The following is a 22,703-nucleotide window of genomic DNA, read 5'->3' as shown; positions in this document are numbered from 1 at the left end:
AATTTCATAATTTTTCATAATACAGTATTTCTATCAGTTACAGATTCTCTATGTTTGAGTTTTCTAAAAAGGAAGAGTTTTTTAAAGAGTTTTTTTTTTCAAAGGTGTGGGTTAAATCTTCGGAAGAAGAAAAACCAAATATAGGCTCACGGTGTTCTCACCATAAGATGGAGTTTTCTCCCTCATCTTTGCTAGTGGAATATTTGTTTCTCTGGGATAGGCAGGCAATGGATCAGAATCTATCAGGGTAAACCTTCGTCTTCTACATTCCTGATCAAGGAAAGAATTGGGAGATTCTGCACCTTTAGAACCAGGGAGAGGCTGTCTGGGTTTATTGCCTCCTCCATAAATGAAGTTCCCCTTCTCGTCCCTGAAAAGATATGAGATTTAATTAGCAACATAAACAAAGGGCCTGAAACCCTGAACAATTCTAAGGCTATTCAGTTGCTACCTGAGAGATAGTGAAAAGCGTAAACACAGAAGGAAAACAAAAGGAACTCGGAGTTTATATGCCTGCTGCAATTTTGCAAGTTGCAGGGAAAAGTAGAAAATGTGGGACAGCCCCAGAATTAAATTTTCTTCTTTTCTGTTTTCTTTATAAAGTCCCATGATTTTACGGTGCAAGCAACAGCATGTTTAAAGATAACTCAGATATTATCACATAGTACTCAGACAGGCGGCTGAATAAATCTCTGCGATCAAAAGAATGGCCTAAGTATTCTGCAATTCAATTGTTCTTCCCTAATATTGGCAGCAACTCAATAAATCATGCAAGAGACCTGACTCATAATTTTTCAATAAATTACACAATGAGCACACCTATATATCATTTCCTAATTTATACAGAGCAGAAGAACTAAACTTTTACCTTCCTTTAGTGTTCTATTAATGTTATATAAGATTTTTTAAAAACAAGGGAATTACTGGTTAGTACTGTCAAATATTACAAGGATTTTTTTTTTAAAAAATAAAACTTTTATTCTTTTTATAGGAAAACTTGCTGTGCACTTTTCCATCAGTATCCCTCAGAGTTCTATTTGTGATGGATGCATTATTTGGAAACTGACAGTATCTTCAAGGTAGCTTACTTTTTCCTTTTACAATATGTAAAAATACCAGTATTCAAAACCAATTAAAATTACATCCCAAGCTAGCAAATTTAAGTAATAAATAAAAAGTTGAAAAGGAAAGACAGAATGATTTGTTATCAAAAGCTGGAAAGAATGAAGCTGTTTCAACAAATCATTTAGAGATGTCATAGAACTACTCCATAAGATTGATTCTGACATCTTACATTTATTTTAAGTTATTGCTGAATATCCAGGTGAGAATATCCATATGCAGAGTAAAACAATACTTAAAGAACAATTTGCTTCTGGGGACATAAATGATTGAACTAGATCTCTCACCCTCCTACTCATGTGACAGAAATGTTTTGGCAAATCTCTGAATAGTAGAATCTGAATGGAGTGTTCAACATGTAGATTTTTTTATCCAAAGCAAAAGATTCCAATTGAAGCTTTACCATGTTGCAAGTGTTGTGCATGAATATGTGCTTAATGTAAGTCTCCACACTAACATCAGAAGACAATTATCCTTTTTCACTTTTAAGTGACTTTGGCATGGCTATTTTGGCTTCCAATTCACAGTCTTAGCATACAGCATTCTCTATCTCAGAGGCATCTGGAAGGTGGGTAAGTCAAGATGGCAGGTACCCGTGTGATCAAAACTCCACCCCCAGAATAGAAGTGGGACCTTCTGACAGTCTTCCCAATAAACTAGACAGGAGACACACCCTGATGATTTGATTCTACTTTATTGTAAGACTACATTAAGAGAATCCAGCAAGTCTAAAAGTACAAACTACCCATTGCCACTTTTAACTGTTTGATCCATTAGACTGGGTTCTCCCTAAGTTTTTCTCTGACCATTAAGTCAATGGGGGCTCCTTCCTCTCTTGTCTGATTATTTCCTAGGCAAGACTTCTTCCCCCTTGTATCTCAAGGTCATCTACACATTCCACTACACCATCTTTTCTGCAATCATGCTCACATCTTGGCTTTCTGACATGCCCCAAGAATGCCCTTCCTGCTTTTTTCTTCATTCTGAAAAGCAAAACCAACGTTAGCTCTAAACGTAAGCTATTTAAAACATTTACGAGAGATGCACAGACATTTGCATCTCTTTTTATTTCCACATGCTTTTTTTATTTGAGTATAAATAAATGTGGCCTCCGCTAAATATCTACTGCAATCAAGCCACTGTGAATGCTCACGTCCTTTGAACCTAGATGAAGCAACTTTAAATCATTTCAACTGCTTAAAGTTATTTCAGCACACCAACTTGGATTCAAAAGATTTAGAGCAGAGGTCTTCAAACTTGGCAACTTTAAGACTTGTGGACTTCAACTCCCAGAATTCTCCAGCTAGCTATGCTGGCAGGAAAAATCTGGGAATTAAAGTCCATAAGTCTTAAAGTTGCCAAGTTTAGGGACCCCTGATTTAGAGGCACAACCATTTAGAAAAGAGAAATAAAAACATCTAGTGCTAGACAGGAACCTTTTAGGAAGCAGAGATACATAATGGACAAAATGTAGGAGTTTTGCCAAGCACTACCCCTAACCAAATTATACATCTTCTAGTAAAAATTTTCTAGTAGTTTCTTTTTGTAGTAAAAACCTGTGCTCTATAATTCTATTGACAAATATTTTTTCAGCCAACAGAAAATAACACTGCCGTACATTTAAGAGTTCAAAACTCTATGAAATACAAAGTAAATCCCATTACAACAAAGTAATTCATCTGGAAAATGAATGCCAAATAGCCAGATAATAATGAGTGGCTCTTTTAAGTAATATGTAGCTGTTGGCATACCGAGGTGCGTAGGGAACAGCTGGTGGTGGAGGTATGTAAAGATCCAGAATGGCTGGTTTCTCTTTCTTTAGTGATGTCTCCTTGGTGTTTTCTGATGATTGAGTTGGGTGTAGGCTGGTCTACAGGGAGAAGATACAACAGTTCTTAAGTCATTTTAAAACTACAAATGAAGTCAGGCCAGTTTCTCTACCATATGCTTACGTTATTCTCCATTCCTCATTTTTATCTGATTCACTGGAAACTGGAAACAATGATTACTTTAAATACTTTATTTTAGGATAATTATTCTTGGAATGTTATCATATGCTAACTAGCTAGGGTTGTTGACAATAAAGACATGAACAATGTTTTAAAAATAAATACTCTGTCCCACACAAAGGTGCCTTTCATTTTTTGTGTTCTATCATGTTGGACTTAGGTTTGGCCAAAGTCTTTAAGCCAAACAGAAGTACAGAAGCAGTTTTAGGAATACAGAATTGCTTTAAAACATTAGGCACAAATTAAGAATTAAACATTGGGCAGAAATTCAGGTTTACCCTGCTAGAGACAGATGCTATCTATGGAAGGTTTAAGATTGTTCATCAACATGGAAGCCATTTCCCCAATATGATCTTTCCCCAAACCTCCTCAAGCATTCAAGTGATTAATCTCATAGGGTAATTCAGTTAGATTCTAAGTATTTCCCCTATATATGGTTCAGATCCTAAATAACTTGCAGAAGAGTATAGATTTTGTTACACTTATATAGCATGAATTAATATTGTAAAAAGAAAACCAAGATATTGTTTTTTAATTTTTAAGGCGCACTGTTTTCCTCAGTGGATTCTTTCTTAGAGATGTTGAATTCCCCCTTCCCTTGCCATTATCTGCTTAGACCCCAAAGAAATTCTCTTTGAAAAGATTTTAATCCCTGTATCTTCCACACCCTTTTCCCCTCCCAGGTTACACAATGCCTCTAGTTTTGCTAATATCAGCAATTGGCACTTCAAGGGGGAACAGCATAATTCAGCATAACAGCATAATTCAGAGAGGCTAATAAAGATTAATCTTTGACAAATGCAATATTTGGTCACAATTTTTCTACTCTCCAACTATCCACAGTTATTTCCTGAATTCAACTTTTGCAAAGGAATATAAACAATTCAGCTCAAATAGCCTTTTAGATATCCACCCCGGTTAAGAATGTTCTGGGAGTCAAGGGAAAAAATTATTCTTCCCTATTTTTTAATTTCTTTTGTGCAGTAAAATAAGATTATTATAAAAGGAGACTTCACAAATTCATTTAAATTTTTAAAAAACGCTGAAAAACTATTTTGATAAAATCAGCCATTATGACCTACCAATTATTAAATTTGTTTTATATTTATTTATAAACATACACACACTTGCTACTAATTATACTAATGATACTAATATATCTCAGTACATTTCAGACCTTTTCACTGGCTCTCTTGGAGATTTTGTATTTTTTGTTGATTTTCTTGCTTTAAAAAAAAAATTATTAGCCACCCAGATTTGTTTAAAACGGACAATCACATTAAGTAAATAAATACCTCAACCTATCTAAAGGAACTGTTTAGATGTACTATTTTTGCTTTAGTTATCTTAGAATTAATATGTATTTACTGCATTTTGAGCTAATTTGACCAGGTTGATTTGTATTTACTATATCGTGTTTTTTATACTGTGATTTTTTTTAAAAACATGTGTTTTTAAAAAATCATCTTCTTAGCTTAATTGAAAAATTCTGTTATGAGCTAATGATGCTGTAAAATTTTTCAATCGCAGAGCCTGCTTCATTTCCACCTCCCATTATAATCTATAACAACCAAGTTTACACCTTTAAGTGTGCTATCATTCGAGTTGACTCCTTTTCTTCCTTTCATTTTCTGAAATCAACGTTGGAACATTTTAAGTAGTTCCTGAGTCCCTCCTGGAGAAAAGCGGCATACAAATAAACCAAATACAATAAACCAAATACAAAGGAAATAGGGGAAGAGAGATGTAAGCAATTCAAAACTGTCTTTTGCAAGACAGTCCTTTCTGCAGGAATGTATGTAGATGAAAGATCACAGAGTCAAATGCCAATGATTAAAAGATTTTTTAAAAAAAACAATCCCCAAAACTGCATACGGGAAACTGGAATATAAGAATCACAGCTACTCTAAAATCTTAGTTTCTGACATCCTAATTTTTCACGTTATGAGAAGCTTATCTTTTTGTTTTTGTTTTTTTTAAAATAGAAGATCACCGGATACCAAACAACTTCAACCAGTAGCAGTATGAAAAATAACAATTCAACAAGGACTCTATCTAGTGCTTATTTTGCATGGTTAAATGGATCACACAAAAAAAGTACATATGTTTTCCAATATGAAAACTGCATTTATGATAACATTTCTATCCCACCCTAGCTTTGTAAAATCCAAAGTAGTTTGCATAATAGCAAAATTTAATTAAAAAGTTCTGTCACACATAACCAATTATGGAGACAAAATATACATATTCAGTAAATAAATAAATATATATATATAAAGGGGAAAAAACTTCATATTACCTGTACAAGTGGTGGTTTCCACCTCAGATTTTTAAGCGGCGCGGGGGTAAAATTAAAAGACCCTGTATGGCGTTTCTTTACTAGGAGAGTAACTCCAGAAGGATTCTCACGGAGCTTCCTTACGAGATTTTTCAACTGCCACCCCACCTTTTAAATACACAACATATAAATCATTTCATTAAATCCAATTTAAGAAATGAATTCAAAATAAGGGCATCTTCAATACATCAGAAGAAAGTCAAAATGTTTTCCATTGCTATGGTTTGTGATTTTTTTTTATTTTTGCATGCTTTCAAGAGTGTAAGTAAAAAGTCTTGATGGATACACTCTTTTTCTTTGACATGAAACAGTTATGGACAAATAGGATATCACTAATCTTAGGTATATTGTTTCTGTGAATCCCTTGGATGTCAAATGTCGAATAGCTTTAGAGGAAGAACCATTGTGGAATAAATAATGTATCTACGGGATCTACGTCACCCCAAGTAGGTAGATATGGTTAATTCATGTGGAAGATGAAGTGTTACACCAATAAACTCTCTCCAGCTTTCTTGAGGATATTAAGTATTTTTCTGTTAACAGACCACTTCCATTAGTTCTATAAACTTTCAATCCACTTGGACATTTTAAGAGCAAAAATAACTAGCCAATGCAAGAATTAATTTTGTCTTTTTTTAACCACTAACCATAACACTTTGATTTTTCTTTTTTTGCTTTTTGGCAGAGACTATGATTACTGTTAAGTTAGGGAAGGCAAATAATAAACAGGGAACAAATTATCCTATCCTAGGGCAAAAAAGAAATAACGATGGGGATGATGATGATGGCCATTAAACCTGAATACAATTTCAAAATGGAAACTGCCACCCAAATTCCTGTTCCTCCAAAGCTCTCTGTGCGTCCTTGGTTACGATGGAAAGGCACAAAGCCTTTTTTACTTAACTAGCCAAGAATATAATATTTAGTGTATGTGCTGCTTGACTATATTGCTCAAAACTTTTAAGCTGGCAGACAACTAGCAAAGCACAAAATCACATAAGGCAGAGAGAAACTGTAAAGCAATAAATAAAAATCCTTTCTTTGAAGTGGAAATATTTCCCATAATAAAATGCTAATTCTGCTAAATAGAGATGCATTTGTTTATACAGTTTAGTATTCATCATAATTGTAATGATTTGTAATTGTAAAGATGCCAGAGGCTGCATTCATGGACATTTACAACATTCCTTGCATAATGATCTTAGACATTTCGCTTGGATAAATTCATAAAACACTTAATAATCCATGAAATGTTCTCAGCAGCCAACAGTAAGTTTGTCAATCAGAAAGGTCGGCAGTTCGGTGGTTTGAATTCCTAGCGCCGTGTAACAAAGTGAGCTCCCGTTACTTGTCCCAGCTTCTGCAGTTCAAAAGCATGTAAAAATGCAAGTAGAAAAAATAGGAACTACCTTTGGTGGAAAGGTAACAGTGTTCCGTGCCCCTTCAGCGTTTAGTCATGCCAGCCACATGACCACGGAGACCTCTTTGGACAGTGCTTGCTCTTCAGCTTTGAAACGGAGATGAGCACTGCCACTTACGTTGGGAACAACTAGCACATATGTGTGAGGGGAACCTTTACCTTTACCTAAGTATCTCTATTTTTTAATAAGAATCAATTATTCAAGCCCGTGTTTTCTTTAACCAAAGTGGTTTGTGACATTTAATTCTTTTTTTAACAGATGGTTTTGCTACTGAACGCATTAAGGTATAAGCAGTGTTCCAGTGTAAAAATAAAGGAATGCAATAGTAATTCAGGCTAAATTTTGATTCTAAGTGGGATCTTTTGAACCACTTCTGCTGTGGTCATCTACTTACCACTGTCTGCCGGTTCACCTGAATCACTTCGTCACCAGCATGGATTTTCTGAGACCGATCAGCAGGAGACTACATAGTATAAAAACAAAGAGAACAAACATTTCCAATTTAAAAACCTTCAAATGGTACACAACCTTTGGCAAAAAACTATATAAATGGAAATGTCTGCAGTGTTTCTGTATGAGCTACAGCTCCAAAGGCAGGCCCCCTACAATTTACTAGTCATTAAATAACTAGCCAATTGTTAAAACCCAAAAAGGACTTTTCTTACACTGAAACAAAAGCTAGCAATTGAAAAGGGGGGGAGGGAGTTCATTTCAATCTGCAGAATTATTTTCTACTTCTCTAATGACACCTGAAATTTAATTATGCATCCCTAACTGAGGGAAAAGCCACTTGATTCCTGACAATATTCAACCTGAAAGAGAGAATTAAAAACTTTAATTTTTAATTCAGAGTTCAGAGATCCTAGGAAAAGAGGTGAATTGTTTCATTCTCTATTAGCAGGCAGCTTTGGAGTCAATCAACATATCATGTTGATGGAAAATATTTTTGCTGAAGAAACAAGAGGAAAATTATTCCAGAATTCCTTTATGTGCCTTTAAGGTCTGCGGCAGAGACTCCATCAGAGTGTGGGAAGAAGAGCAGAAAGTTGTGCTCTGCTGGCAAAGTTAGTAAGACAATTAGGAGAATTTTTGCTCCGTTCTACACTACAAGGGACACAAAGGGACGTGGTGGCTCAGGGACTAAGATGCTGAGCTTATTGATCAGAAAGGTCGGCAGTTCAGCAGTTAGAATCCCTAGTGCCGTATAACGGGGTGAGCTGTTACTTGTCCCAGCTTCTGCCAACCTAGCAGTTCGAAAGCATGTAAAAATGCAAGTAGAAAAATAGGAACTACCTTTGGTAGGAAGGTAACAGCACTGCATACACCTTTGGCGTTTAGACATGCCAGCCACATGACCACAGAAAAGTCTTCACACAGTGCTGGCTCTTTGGCTTAGAAACGGATATGAGCATCGCCCCCTAGAGTCGGAAATGACATGTGCAGGGGAACCTTTACCTTACACTACAAGGAAAGGAATTCTGCAGACTTTGTTTGAAATGGCTCTGCAGCTGCAAATCTGTTCCAGTGATTCTCTGACAGATCTCATCATAGAGAAAGAAAAAAAGTTCCTGAATTGACCTGTGTGACTCAAATCAGCTGAAACCAATGGCTCATTTCCCGTTCCCTTATCAGGTGCAATGCAGGGCAAGAAAAATTCCCTTAGGGCCATCTGAGATGGAAAATCTTATTAGGAAAGAAATCCCCACCGTCATCGGACTAAACTAAGGCATTCTTTTCTTGCACATCAGCATTAAGAGGCAAAACTATACATGTTGCATCCTTTCATAAATGGAAGCTCTGGCGAAAGAGAGGAGAGACATTGGGAAACATACAGACTCCAAGATAACTTCCTTTTAGTAACAACACTCCTTTCAGGGACCTAGCCGATCTCCCTCTAAACAGACAACTGTAGACATTGCGTATCCAAAACACATTCTTTCTGAATTGAGAATTAATTTGTTAATAAACAAGAGGGGGGGTGGTTTGAAGCCCAATCAGCTTTCATCACTAGGATTTGGAAAGTGACTGGAAAGTTTTGTTTGGGTCAAAACATTCCCATCAAAAGCAGGAAATCAAAAGTCATTTAAAACAACTTGGAAATCCTGTCACCTGACAGGAATTGGACACATCTCTCCATGGCACTAAGAGCTGCTATGTCAGAGATGCAGCTGGATAGATACCAAATGACAGGAAGCCAACAGAGGCAAGACGCTGTTCATTATACTGGTACAAAGAAGAGAAAGGACGCTTATCTTAGCAACATGATTTCTCAGCAGAGATCTGGAAACCCAAGAAAAGAAGGTTACATGCTTGTGAACGCCAACTAAGGTTCCTAGCACTGAGTTCGTTCAAACAGAAAACATAACAGTCAATCTAAAAGGCCAGTTTGGCATGGTTAGGAGAAAGATTTGAACACATCCATTGCTTAGGTGTTTTATATGTTTGGGATAGGAGGCAAAAGAATATTCTCAAATGACCAAAGGCCACACTGGCTGGGGAGAATGGGAATTGTCATCCAGTTCTATATCTGCAGGTCAATGGGACAGGACAGGGTAGAGAAGAGAATCGTTATCTTTCTATTAAGGCAAAAATGAAACTGGAGCTCATAATTAGTTTTCCCACGCATTAATTAAATCTCCATGGCTTTTCCTTTTCAATTCTAGAGATGCTATGCATTTAAATCTCTCTCTCTCTCTCTCTCTCTCTCTCTCTCTCTCTCTCTCTCTCTCTCTCTCTCTCTCTCTCTCTCTCTCTCTCTCTCTTATTTTAATAAGTTCCTTTGATTCCCAGGAAGCATATGGACTCTTCCATGCCCGGTCTAAATATCCTGCTGGTGTTTTCGGAAGGAAGAGAGTGCACTACATGAGCATGTATTTGCTGAGCCTGCATTTTCAGTCTAAGCATTTTGCTCATTCTGGGAATTCCAGTTGTACAACCCCAAGTAGCATTTAGAAAGACTTTTACTGATTTGCATACAGCAAACTGAACTAAAGGGTGGATATAGAACAGATAGTCAGTCATGCACATGCTAAATTACTGCTGCCAGCAATAAGATAATGATAACACTATGAAATCAAAATAAATGAAAATATAACAAGTATTTGCTTTCTATCCCATTTTTTGCCACTTTTGGTAGAAGAAATGGCAAACTGAAAACAGTGGAGCTTTGATGACTATAATGGACTGCAATGTTCCAACAAATGGACATGCTCTTCAGGATTCTGGACTAGGAGAGAATTTGGAATTGTCCACAAGTACTCCAGGTGATGGTACCCTGTTTCCCTGAAAATAAGACCTAACCGGAAAATAAGTCCTAGTATGATTTTTCAGGAGGCTTTTAATATAAGCCCTGCCCCTCCCCCCAATTAGCCCCAGTTAAGATTGGCAGCCAGATGGGTGCATTTAGTGCCGTATTTTCCCCAAATTAAGATCTAACCAGAAAATAAGCCCTAATACATCTTTTGGAACAAAAATTATTAAGACCCAATGTTATGTTTGGGAAAACATGGTAGTCTCCAGCAGTTTTAGAAGTCCAGATGAGGGATCCCAACCTTTGCCCAAACTGTGATTTTGTGTCTTTATGTACATAGGGTTCAAATACTTCCTTTCTTAACCAAGTTTGGAAATGGCTGGTTAACTGCTTTTCAGATTTTATCAACCTTCAAATGGCAAGATTTGCTATACCAAATGAGTTTCCTATAAATACAAATTTAAGGACTGCATTTGGAAGATGATATGGAAGAGGAACACATTTCAAAGGATAGGATTGAGACTGATCTGAAAGTGGATTTTAAAATGACTAAGGGCTGTAGAAATGATGTAAGAACACTGGATATACAAATGAAACTTCCTGATAGCTTAGCAGACTAGCTTGACAACTCTTTGGTCAAGAATCAGTTCACCCTATGTATGTGTCCTGAGATGGGCACTCCAGGTCTCTAACTCCTGTGAGTCCAAAGACAACCCCTCTATACCTTACTCCCTGAAGTACAAGGGGCTCCAGCTTTACTTGTACTTCACAATGCAGTTAAAACCATCCTGTTCAGATGGACTCTTGGTAGAGCTATATTGTTAGTTGGACTGGACTATATTGGTAGTTGTTTAGTTGTTTAAAATAATGACCTGGATAACTTTTCTTAGGCCAGATTTACAAGAGACCTATTAAAGGTTTTTTTTTTTAATTTGTTAAAATGGGACAAGGAAAAAATGAAAAGAAATCAACCTCTCGGACATTTCTGAGGGGATTAAGAATCAAGAGTGTTAAAAATAAAGGTAAGAAATATAAAAATATCAAGTAAAGTAAAATGAATATGAAGTTAGTTTATTGAACCAAGATTAAAATAGATATGCTGTTATCTCTGGTAATCCTTAATGGACTTTTGCTGACCAGGACTGAATGTCAAGGTTTTAAAGATTTATGTATAAAGAGATGGAATATGGGGAAAAGAGAAGGTGATAAATTACTAAAATTGTTTATATATGTTATGAAGGAAAAAGTTTTTCTTTATATATTCCATTTTTTAATTTCTTTTCTATACTTTTTCTTTTCTGCACTTTCTTTTTCCAGTTTCTATTAGTTCTTATCTTTTTAATTATAACGTTTAATAAAACTACTACTTTAAAAAAATGTTTTGCTTTTGGTTCAACTTTATCACAAACAGTTAATGTTAATTTCCCTTTGATGTAGTCATTAAGAATACTTACATTTTCTGTTGTCCCAGTTACAACATGTAAACCATCATAAGTAGATTTTATGTACATTCCCTAAATTGAGAAATAGAAAGATAAAATAAGCATAAGAATAATAACAGCACATCCACAGTTATACCTCAAATGCTTTTCAGACAATTATTTCTGAGGAACAGTGTGGCTGATAATACCACGCTGGAGCCTGCCCCAAACCAGCCCTGTTGAATTGTGTAAACAGAGTATAGCCTCCTTTTGGAGAAAAAAAGGAAAATAAAACCTGCTCACCTACGGAGGTCAGAATCTAAACAAAAACTACTTAACACCAAGACCCTCCAAATCAATCATGGAGCAAAGTGATCTCAATTTATTTCTTAGGAGAACATCACAAACAGAAAATTCTTGAATGGCTCAAGGGAACAACTGTTTATTTTGATCTTTAACATGGGGAATAAAAAGGAATATTTATGTTTAGTCAAGGTGGCTTGATGTTCTGTTTATCTATTTTTCACATTTTTGAATCACCCATTTCCCTTAGTGTCCTTCATGTTATTTTAGGATGGTATTGTTTTACTGAATCTGTGCTGGCAGTACTTACTCCTACTTTTGTTATTATTGATTGGAATTGGGCGGCCTTAGGTAATCTAATGAATAAACAAGCATAAAATGATTTATCTGTATATAAAAGTTGACAAATTTTGATTTATTGTAGCATACTATATGCATTGCTTGTCATGCTCATTTTGAATTGTATAATTGAAGCAGTATATAAGCATATGTGATGAATAAATAAAATAAATATACAAGGGTAATTTTCCCCCATATTATGTATTCCCCCATCTCGGTATTGAGATGAGGGACACAAAATGAGTGTGGGTCTCGTGGGAATGGCTGAAAATCTTTAGTCTGAATATAGCCTAGAAAACTCTTCAAAATGTATATATACGTGCTGGTTGTCAAATTTAGCTTTTTAAGATGTTTTCTAAGCTAGAGCATAGATCACCAAGAGGTTTGCAATATTTCAAATGTTCCTCTAAAACAAATCAATTTCAATATAATGAAACGTTAATATTAATAACACAATCCTCTCTTGATATCCACATTTTTAGCAATGACAAATCTTAATGGGACTCCATAATGACGTTTCAGAGCCAATACAAAGAACCCTGTTTTTAAGTGTTTCTCTGTTCTCTTTTATATAGTAGAATACTTCATGTGGGAATTCCTTATTGGAAAAAAAATTAAAGTCCTGGACATGAAGAATTACAACTTTTATATTTCAGTTTGCAATGTAAACTAATTATTCAAACTAATTAAGAGGGCACTTAGGTTTAGGTTTATGGTTTATTAGATTTATATGCCGCCCTTCTCCCAAGGACTCAGGGTGGCGTACAACATTAAAAGAAATACATAATACAAAAGTTTAAAAAAATTAAATAGAATAATCCAAACAAACCCAATAGGAATTGACAATAACATTTTTTAAAAAAATTTCGAATTAAAATTAACAATGACCAATAATTTGTTTTGTTTTGTTCAGGCCAGGCTGGCTTGCTGGAAAAGCCAACCTTTTAGGGCGCGTCGGAAGAATTGGAGGTCGGGGATTATACGAAGCTCCGGGGCCAGCTCATTCCAGAGGGAAGGCGCTCCCACAGAGAAGGTTCTCCCCCTGGTGGTCGCTAGCCGACACTGTCTGGCTGACGGCACCCTGCGGAGGCCAACTCTGTGGGATCGCACTGGACGATGGGAGGCTACTGGTGGCAGTAGGTGGTCTCACAGGTACCCTGGGCCTAAGCCTTGCGCTCTTAGCCAAAATACTGTCATAAATAGGAATGTCCACAGGTCTGTCTTTGTTTGTTTGTATGTATGTATGTAAGAGGCAAACAGTGAAGAGAAATGTCAAGATGGTGACCCACTCCTTTTTATATGTGCATACATGCTGTGGACAAGATACATATTAAAAAAGGGAAGGATTTCAATTATGCAATTATAGCCTCCATCTTGACTTTCTTTTTACCCTTCCTGCTTTGAGAAAATAGACTTTGTTATTTTAAATAAATTTAAAGTAGTAGCTGGGAGCAATTTAGAAGAGCAAGAAAATGCAAATATTCTTACCAAGCCTTCCCCAGGTTTGATATTGTTTAAATGAACTTCTTCGAGACAGGCACCCTGACTTATCAGTGGATCAGTTGTTGACCTGATTGTCTTGTCACAGATTCCATTCAAAACCTTTGACTAGAAAAAAGAAGAAGAAGAACATGCTTTATACATTATTTCAGGAGGTGGAGTGCTGGTCTCATGCACAGCCCCTCCAACAAAGAAAATAACAACCTAAATTAAGAATAGCTAGTTCCAGAGTCATAGGATACATCATTCTGCTCAAAATTAACTTTCATTAATTTCATTGGTAACAAAGCTGTGGTACTTTATTTCAAACTAAAAATTCTACAGCCATAATATAAAGTCATTTTTTTTAATTTTGGACACATACAATCCAAGATGGCTATAACTGTTTTATCATCCACAAACCTGGAAAATAGTAAATAATATTTACTGGCAATCCTCTGGGACAAATGATAACATATAGGCTGAGTCCAATTAACCTGAAAACCATGAATTAACCAGGAGATTTTCCTCTCCCGTATCTAAGTCAGCTTTCCATTCCCTATGCCCAATCAGATGTACTACAAATGTCCAATCAGGGCGGACAACAGCTAGGAATTACTAGATTTACAATCTCATCTCATATGGAGAAAATCAAGTTAGAGGAGAACATTTTCCAGAAGTTTGGTCACCAACATTAACCAAAAACCTGACTTTATAAAGAAAAAAAGTTAGTCTAATTATCTTAGTGGTTATTAAATTATAGAATTTATGTCCTAAAATACACCAGAAAATCCAGTATTAATTATTTAATATGCATTTAAATAAAATTTAAATGTATTTCTGTTTGAGTTGGCAATGTTACTGTTTAGGTTTTAACCTTTATAGTATTTACTTATTTCAAAAATAATGAGATTAGTTGCCTTGGATTCCCAAATATGGATGCATATTTCAAATGAAAAGAACATTTTATTGCCTTGTTTGGAATCCCAAACTTTTGGCTCGGAGATGCAAATTTAACAATACCGCGGGGGAGGGAGGGATCAAAATTAGATCAAACTGAAGCTGGCCAAGGCGAAGCGGATTTTAGAAAGGCATTGAAGAACAAAGTCTTCCCATTGTGGATTTTTGCTATTGTGATCCCTGCTTCTGAGTTGACTCAGCAGAATATTTACAGCATGAAATGGAGAAAAAAAGCCAAACTTCCTCATCCACCAAATGCATAGTATACAATATATATATATATAACCACACATCAAGATCATAGGGAAAATCTCTTCTCTTCCCTACACTGTACATATACTGAATGGCTAAGTCTCTTTCCTCTAAACACATCCCTTTCCTTCTAAACTAAAAAGCTCCTCCAAAGTAATTTGAGGGAATATTAACAGTCATAGCATGCTCAATTGAGGATCTAAGGAGAATTTTCCTCCTGTCAAATAATAAGGAAAAAGAGCCATGGTGGTGATGTGGTGGTTAGAAAGTAGTACTGCTGACTGCTACCAGTTCGATTCTCACCGGCTCAAGGTTGACTCAACCTCTTATCCTTCCGAAGTCAGTAAAATGACGACCCAGAATGTTGAGCGCAATATGCTGACTCTGTAAACTGCTTCGAGACAGCTGTAAAGCATTATGGAGTGGTATATATATCTAAGAGCTATTGCTAGCCAAGAGCATTGAAACCTGAAGGCAGCAGCAAACAGGGAAGTGAAAAGATATTCGACACAATTGTAGAAGGCACAGGAAGGAAAGACCAAGAGACAGTCTTCTCAAAAGAATGCATCTTTGCACCGTCAACATCTACAATGTTATCACTGAATGATAAACACTCAGAATTGTTTCCACATCATCTCACATTTTAAAAGGATGCAATGGTTATATATCATGAGGCAAAACAGGATAAAATCATTAGAATGAGGCTGCAATTATTCAATGGGCTCGCAAACAAAATGTCACTCAAGAAAACTAGAGGGAAAGCATCAGAAGATAGGTTCAGGTTTGGATGTTGGACCGTGTCTCAGAATCTATGTGCACAGGTACACAATTGTATGCAGGAATGTTTACGGTCAAATCATTTGAAAATTGAAAAAAATAAAATATTGCCAGTCATAAAAGGCATATTGTAACAGTGAAGGAAGAAAACAAACTTCAAAGATCTAGGTGAAACATTATTTCAGTAAATCAAGGAATCATCAAGAAGAAGAATAAGCTTTGAGAGCTGCTGAAGTCAGTTTATAAATATAAATATCCCCAAAATTAAAGAAAAGATACTCCTATAACAAATGAATGCAATTACCCTACATGTGCATCTCCACTGTCAGTCAGAATAATGTATTAATCTCAACAATCAAATCAATTGAAATTCTCCAACACTTATCTAATACCGATCCAGCCTTGTACTTCCAGCTTCTCCTTGCTATCAGTGCCCAGTTTTTATCCCTTATTCACCAATATGTATGTATAATTTCAAACCTAACCTTGTATTGTTGCAAGTTCCATCTCCATGAGTGTTGCAAGTTCCACCATAATTTATTAGAGGAAAAGCAATTATCTGTGTCTTGCATCTAATACAAACAATTATAGCCTCAGTAATATTTACTCCTGGTACCTACTATTGCAAAAGCTAGGAACACTGTATACAAATGTTGTTGGAATTTGACTAATAAATTGACTCTTACCTACTATTTTGGAGAATTGCCCCAAAGCCAATACCTATCACAGCATTTCCCTTATGGGGAATGTTACTACCGATCAGGGTGAATAAAAATCGATGATATATATCTGCTGTATATTCTGCAATATTTAAATTTTTGGTAAACTCATTCAATGAATCCAAGTTCTGCAAGATGAGATAACGTGCACTGCATTGATGCATTCACACAATTTCACAGTAACCATGAGATAAATCATAAAACATAAATCATAAAATAAAGTTCAGGAATATTCCTTTATCCCATTGTTTTGCAAACTTATGTACACTACAAACTGTATGATTGTTAGAAGAGAAATGCATTTGTACCACCAGGCTCTAAATGTAAGGAGGAAGACCAAGCAGTAAAAATTAAAGTGAAACCTTCTAAACAGGTTATAAATGTAATATTAAAGAGCACCTGTCATTTCCGATCCATCATGGCAGCCGGCATCCACTCACCTTCTGCCTGCCACATCCCTCACCTTATTGTGTCACTGCCGCATCACCAGCCATCCCATTAAAGTGAATGGGACTGTCAGTGAGTCAACAGCAGATCAGAGAAGGAGCCTCTGCAGGACAAAAATGACAGCTGCTCTTTAAAAAAATTGATTTAAATCGAGTTGATTCAAATCAAATCCACTCTGCTACCAATATAGGAAGAGTGTCAGGAACACCTCTCAAGCTCCAACCCAACACACAGTATGACACTAATTAAACAATCATGGCTACTAGACCAGAAAGGGATATGGGGCAGTGAAAAGGAGCCAGTGAGCTGGATAGGCATGCTTTGTAAGCTATAAGCTTCTCATGTTTTTAGAACACAGTTGTTGAAAGCAATTACACTTACACACACACCAAACAATGTTACTATAAAAAGTAAGAGTATTGAACAAACCATAATGCATAAATAGAAGGGCGTTTGGATATTTTTTTTACGGAGGGTAATCAACAATTGTTCTGTTTTGAATGGAGGTGTGAGTATTTTTAGATGCCGTGAATTCCTCCCCATCTCACTGGCAGGCGGAAGGCCTTATCAAAGAACACAGCCCGATTCATGTCAAAAGGAGGAAGCAACGATTAACCATTACAAAATATTGAACGCAGGTCACTGCATCCCTATTCCAGTCACAAGGCTGCCTCAAACGTATTTGGAAAAATCTCCTTTCACATTACTTCTGATTCAAAAGAGTGTTTTTTCTACTGTTGTAATGTATTGTCAAGGGACGCGATGACTCAGTGGCTAAGACGCTGAGCATGTCGATCAGAAAGGTCAGCAGTTTGGCGTTTCGAATCCCAAGCACCACATAACGGAGTGAGCTCCCATTACTTGTCCCAGCTTCTGCCAACTTAGCAGTTCCAAAGCATGTAAAAATGCAAGTAGAAAAATAGGAACCACCTTTGGTGGGAAGGTAACTGCGTTCTCTGCACCTTTGGCGTTTAATCATGACCATGGAGACGTCTTTGGCAGTGCTGGCTCTTTGGCTTTGAAACGGAGTTGAGAATCGCCCCCTAGAGTCGGGAACGAGTAGCACATATGTGCGAGGGGAACCTTTACCTTTTTTGTTGTGTGTTCCCCTTAAAGTTCTGTCCCCAGAACAGTGAGCTCTGAGCTCTGTTGAAGCCTTCCTACCTCCATTGGAGGCCTCAAAACAGATTGTCACACTATTCCATCTGTCAGCACCCTTTTGCTCCAGCAATTGTGACTAAAGCAAGGCAGTGACTAAAAGAAAAAAGAACAGAATTCCTTTCCACCTATTTTACATTAATAATACTATTCATTGGGATTTATAGGCCACTGAGGTCCAGTGAGACTCTGAATGTGTACGTTTAAAACAATAAAGCCACATAACAAAAGAGTCACAGCAGGAAAAAGTACTACAAAGACAACTATGGCTATTGAAGGAACCATAAGTAAGCATCCATACAACCTAGGCTGGAGGTCCCCAACTTACAAGAGATCCATGGTTCTATTAAAGAGCCAGGTTTGACAGCTCTCCTGAAACTCAGCAGGGTTGAGTAGATCGAAGGAAGGGCAGAAACAATGCAACTGGACAAGAATCTTTCATTTGCTTTCTCTGTGGGTCACATTACAAGCAGCTCCCATTGTTTTCCATTTCCTGTCCTGAAATTTCTCTGCTCACACAGAAAAGGAATATAAACTCCCCATTTGATGGGCCAATATCCTTCGTATTCAACCTCGGTATATTTAGTCATGAGTCTTGCAATGACGGGATAGGAGTCTATATGCATTTCTTTGAGAAACAAAAAATGCTATCAACTGAGCTGGAATCCAGAATAATGAACAGACTTGTATTTGCATTTCAGGGCAGATGAAAACCAAACTGAATCAGCAGCAGAAAGAATGTAGGGAAAATGCTCCCTACATTGAATGGAGCCTCTACTTTGTCCCATTTTTAGCCTTCAACTAAGCAAGCTACATATCAAAACAGGGCTTTTGGATCATCCAAAAATAGTTTGGACTTTCTCATTTTAGGCGATTAGATAAGCCTGGAAACTATGCAATAAGGAGCCATAGATGCCTGTTGTTCCTATTGAGCTTTGTAATAAGTAAAGCTGCTTTCAATCATAAAAAAGTCCTTAACAGAAAGGAATTTGAAAAATGAATTGAACATAAACATTTATACTTACTACATTGAGAACTTTATCTTCCATTTCAGCGACGAGGCAGTCCTTTAAAAAGAAAAGAACATATTCTATTACTGGAAAATCCTTATATAGCATCAAACTGTAATTTTGACTTGACAGTCAGTAAAATATGTCTGGAGCATAGAGAACAATGCAGAAGGGTGTTGTTTTTTACAATGATCCAAAAATCTAATTCTCTGCGAAGCTTCAGCAAGAATCTTTACTGTTGGTTTTAAAATGTTTTTATAAGCCGTTTAATCAAAGCCTCACATAAAATAAAATAGATGGTTAAAGGAAGCATAAAGTTAAACCATTCGTTCCTCAATAGACTGGCAGCTTAAAATCAACATTGATTTTAAGATGTGTGGCCTTCAACTCCCAGAATTCCTCCGACAACATGCTGAAAGTCCAGACATCTTTAAATTGACACGGGTAAGAAACAGTGCTTAAAGAAAAGGGAAGCATCAATAAAGGAGGATACTTAAAAATTGAGGGTTGAAATGAGTGGTCCTTAATGGTCTCTGAGCTTGGTTGTTTTCTTGCAGATGTTCCATAACCCAAATTAGGTAACATTCCAGGGTTTCAGAGGCAAGTATTTCCCAATCCTAACCAGAGATGCTAAGGAACAATCCAGGACAAAGGAACAAGGCACTCAATCTATCATGTAAGGTATGTGTCTGCAACTACAATAGAGCCTGTACATCTTCTGAACACACAATATAAAAAAGTAATGTAAAACACAATGATTTGCATCTAAATAAGGGCCTCTTATGTGCAAATCCTCCATCCACCAGCTTAAAAATATTGGACAGCAGCTTGACTGTCAAATCAATCCCACTAAATTGAGAAAGTTTGATCAAAAAGATTTGCTAGTTGAAGGGCACAGGGAAGTAGTGGGAAAGAAGCAAATGGGAGGAAGGCCTATTTGTTATGTAGATTTCCAGCTAAAGTTGGAAGTTTGCATCTTCCAACATCTTTCATCCAGCAGTGCTATTATCTTCACCTGCTCTACTATAACTCCAAAAATGTGATTCACAATGTATTCTCATAGAAAGGTGTTTGGCTTTGCAAATATTACCTGCAAAGACTCTGGGATGAAAGGACTACATCCAGCAGAGTGTGAAAATATACAAGCATGTCTATTTTGCCATTCTGGCTCAGACAGTTTCTTAAAAGAAGAAAGTGTCTGTAATCTTCTAATTCTTCATTGCTCCTGTTGAATATATGATGCCTTGTAAGCACCTCAATAGGTTACAGCTTAAAATAATTTATCTTGATCCAAGCAAGAAGAAGAAATGACCATGCCATTACTGGGAAAAGAAAAGACCCTAAAATGTGCAGTTCTGTAAAGATGGCTTCAGCTGAAGATAACTATAATCACACCTATATTTAGAGCATAATATTTTTAATCCTGTGTGTGATTACTGTAGAGAGTGACAATAAAGGCAAGAGTGGCTAGAGAAAAAACAAATATTAGCTATTGTTGTCCACAAGCCCTACACATCCAGAGACAGGTTTTTAGACCCAGCCGCGAATTAAAATATTTATTGGATCTTTCAGCTGTTATGTTTAGTCTGACTCTAAACTGTTTCTACATTTGAATGCATCACTTACCGTGTTTCCCTGAAAATAACACAGGGTCTTATTATTTTTTTATTCCCAAAATAAGCGCTTGGTCTTATTTTCGGGGAGGTCTTATTATTTTTGAGGTGCAGGAGGTGGCGAGCATGGTCATCTCATGGCTGCTGCTCTGTTGCAATATTTCTTTGGGGGAGGGCTTATTTTAGCACATGCTCTCAAAAGCCCGATTGGGCTTATTATCTGGGGAAGTCTTATTTTGGGGGAAACAGGGTATTTCTTTCTGTCTTTCTTTTTGGATCAATATACAGGTAGTCCTCAACAACAACAACCAACAACCCCAGGTTTCTGTTGACAAACAATGCAGTTGTTATGTGGGTTTAGCCCCGTTTTATGACCTTTCTTGCCATAATTGTTAAGTGAATCATTACAGTTGTTAAGTTAGCAACACAGCTGTTAAATAAATCTGGCTTTCCAATGACTTTGCTTGTCAGAAGATCGCAAAAGGGGATCACATGGCCCTGGGACACTGGAACGGTTGTAAATACATGCCAGTTGCCAAGCGACCGAATTTTTATCATGTGATCAAGAGGATGCTGCAACGGTTGTTACGTGTGAAAAGCATCATCAGTTATGTTTTTTCAGTGATTTCGTAACTTCAAATTGACACTAAGTACTGTAAATGGTTGTAAGTCAAGGACCTTTTTTATTCCAGTTCTTGCTTCCTTTTGTGTATTTATCTCTCTTTTGGTTTTATAGATGCCACAACTACAAGTTGCTACTAGCAAAAATGAGCTGCTATGTATAAATTAATCAGGGTTGTAACTGCCTTGCTTTATGGCATGCCTTCTACTGTTCTGGCCTTAAAAAAAAGAGGTATTACCAGTAAAAACCTTGAGAAAATTATATGTTAAGGCCTTATGTTTTTATAGATTCTAACAGTGGTGGTTTATTAGCAACAAACAGCTGCTACAAAGGTACTGTTAGAATTAAAAATCTAATAATGAACTTCCTAAGTAACTAATTTAATAAAAATTTAATTTAAAAAAATCCTTGTTAAAGTAATAGTATTAGCAACAACAACAGTTTAAACCAAAGCTGCTTGATCTGATCATACAAAATCCAAATCTCACATGCATCACTAAGCTGCTCATAAAATTATATTACAATTATTTCTGTACATCTACTGTTCTGCATTCCTTTGGGACCTTTAGGAAGAATAACAGCAGAGAAAGAGAACAGACATACACACTCTTAACTGACCTTCTGAACAGTGGTGGTAAGATCCAAACACAGCTGAATGATTTTATTCTTTGTCACAGAAAAGTCAGCTATCCCAGTAAACGGAGTCCTGTGGTAAGACAAGAATGTGCCATTAAGGAAAGAAGAGGCCACACAACAACAGTCATTACTGGAAGCTTACTTTGTATGACAGTGTTGCTATTTGTTGATTAACAGTGTCATCATGTCATTTTTCATGGCTATTTACAATAAGTTACAATGAGAGTTTCAACTCGGGATTTGCTGAGAATATCTATGTCTGGGGAAAGGCAAAGTCAGTTTTACTTTAGTTTTCCAACTAAGGTATCTTTTGTGCAGAAAAGTTCAAAAGAAACAAAAGGACACAAGTTCTAACTCTAATTCTTTCCCCTAACTTCCATATTTGTGGAGTTGCTCACTGGCAGGAATACACTCCTCTTGACTTCATTTCCAAAGCCTACATTAAAGGTTAAAAATGACTTTCCTTATGCCATTGCAAGGTCAAGAGACCAACCTTCATACAGGTACTGGTAGTCCTCAACCTATGACCATAATTAACCCCCAAATTTCTGCTGCTAAGCAAGACAGAGGTTAAATGACTTTTGCCCCATTTTACAATCTTTCTTGTTTATTAAGTGAATCACTGCAATTGTTAAGTTAGTAACCCAGTTGTTAAATAAATCTGGTTTCTCCATTGACTTTGCTTGTCAGAAGGTAGCAAAAAATTATCACATGACCCGGGACACTGCAACCATCATAAATATGAACCAGTTGCCAAGCATCTGAATTTTGATCACATGATTATGAGGATGCTGCAATGGTTGTGTGAAAAATGATCCTAAGTAAAC

The 22,703-nt window shown here is 36.6% G+C and overlaps 1 protein-coding gene across 2 annotated transcripts in view; it reads right to left on the bottom strand.

The window, feature by feature from the left end:
- CNKSR3 (CNKSR family member 3) overlaps window positions 1-22,703 on the bottom strand; it is an 85,195-nt gene that overhangs the window by 4,760 nt on the left and 57,732 nt on the right. For both annotated transcript variants that reach the window (XM_014060736.2, XM_087718266.1), the window contains 8 exons: window positions 21,859-21,946; window positions 19,021-19,062; window positions 13,692-13,811; window positions 11,595-11,654; window positions 7,285-7,353; window positions 5,431-5,577; window positions 2,874-2,992; window positions 162-370 (listed from right to left, as the gene is read on the bottom strand). In XM_014060736.2, the coding sequence (XP_013916211.2) occupies window positions 162-370; window positions 2,874-2,992; window positions 5,431-5,577; window positions 7,285-7,353; window positions 11,595-11,654; window positions 13,692-13,811; window positions 19,021-19,062; window positions 21,859-21,946 (854 nt within the window). The remainder of the gene's footprint in view (window positions 1-161; window positions 371-2,873; window positions 2,993-5,430; window positions 5,578-7,284; window positions 7,354-11,594; window positions 11,655-13,691; window positions 13,812-19,020; window positions 19,063-21,858; window positions 21,947-22,703) is intronic.

The sequence above is a fragment of the Thamnophis sirtalis genome, unplaced genomic scaffold (assembly GCF_051295495.1).
Source record: "Thamnophis sirtalis isolate CommonGarterSnake01/CBP01778 unplaced genomic scaffold, rThaSir2_p1.2 scaffold_6, whole genome shotgun sequence".
Taxonomy (NCBI): Eukaryota; Metazoa; Chordata; class Lepidosauria; order Squamata; family Natricidae; genus Thamnophis; species Thamnophis sirtalis.
The sequence above is the reverse complement of the archived record's forward strand: the minus strand, read 5'-3'. Positions and strand labels throughout refer to the sequence as shown.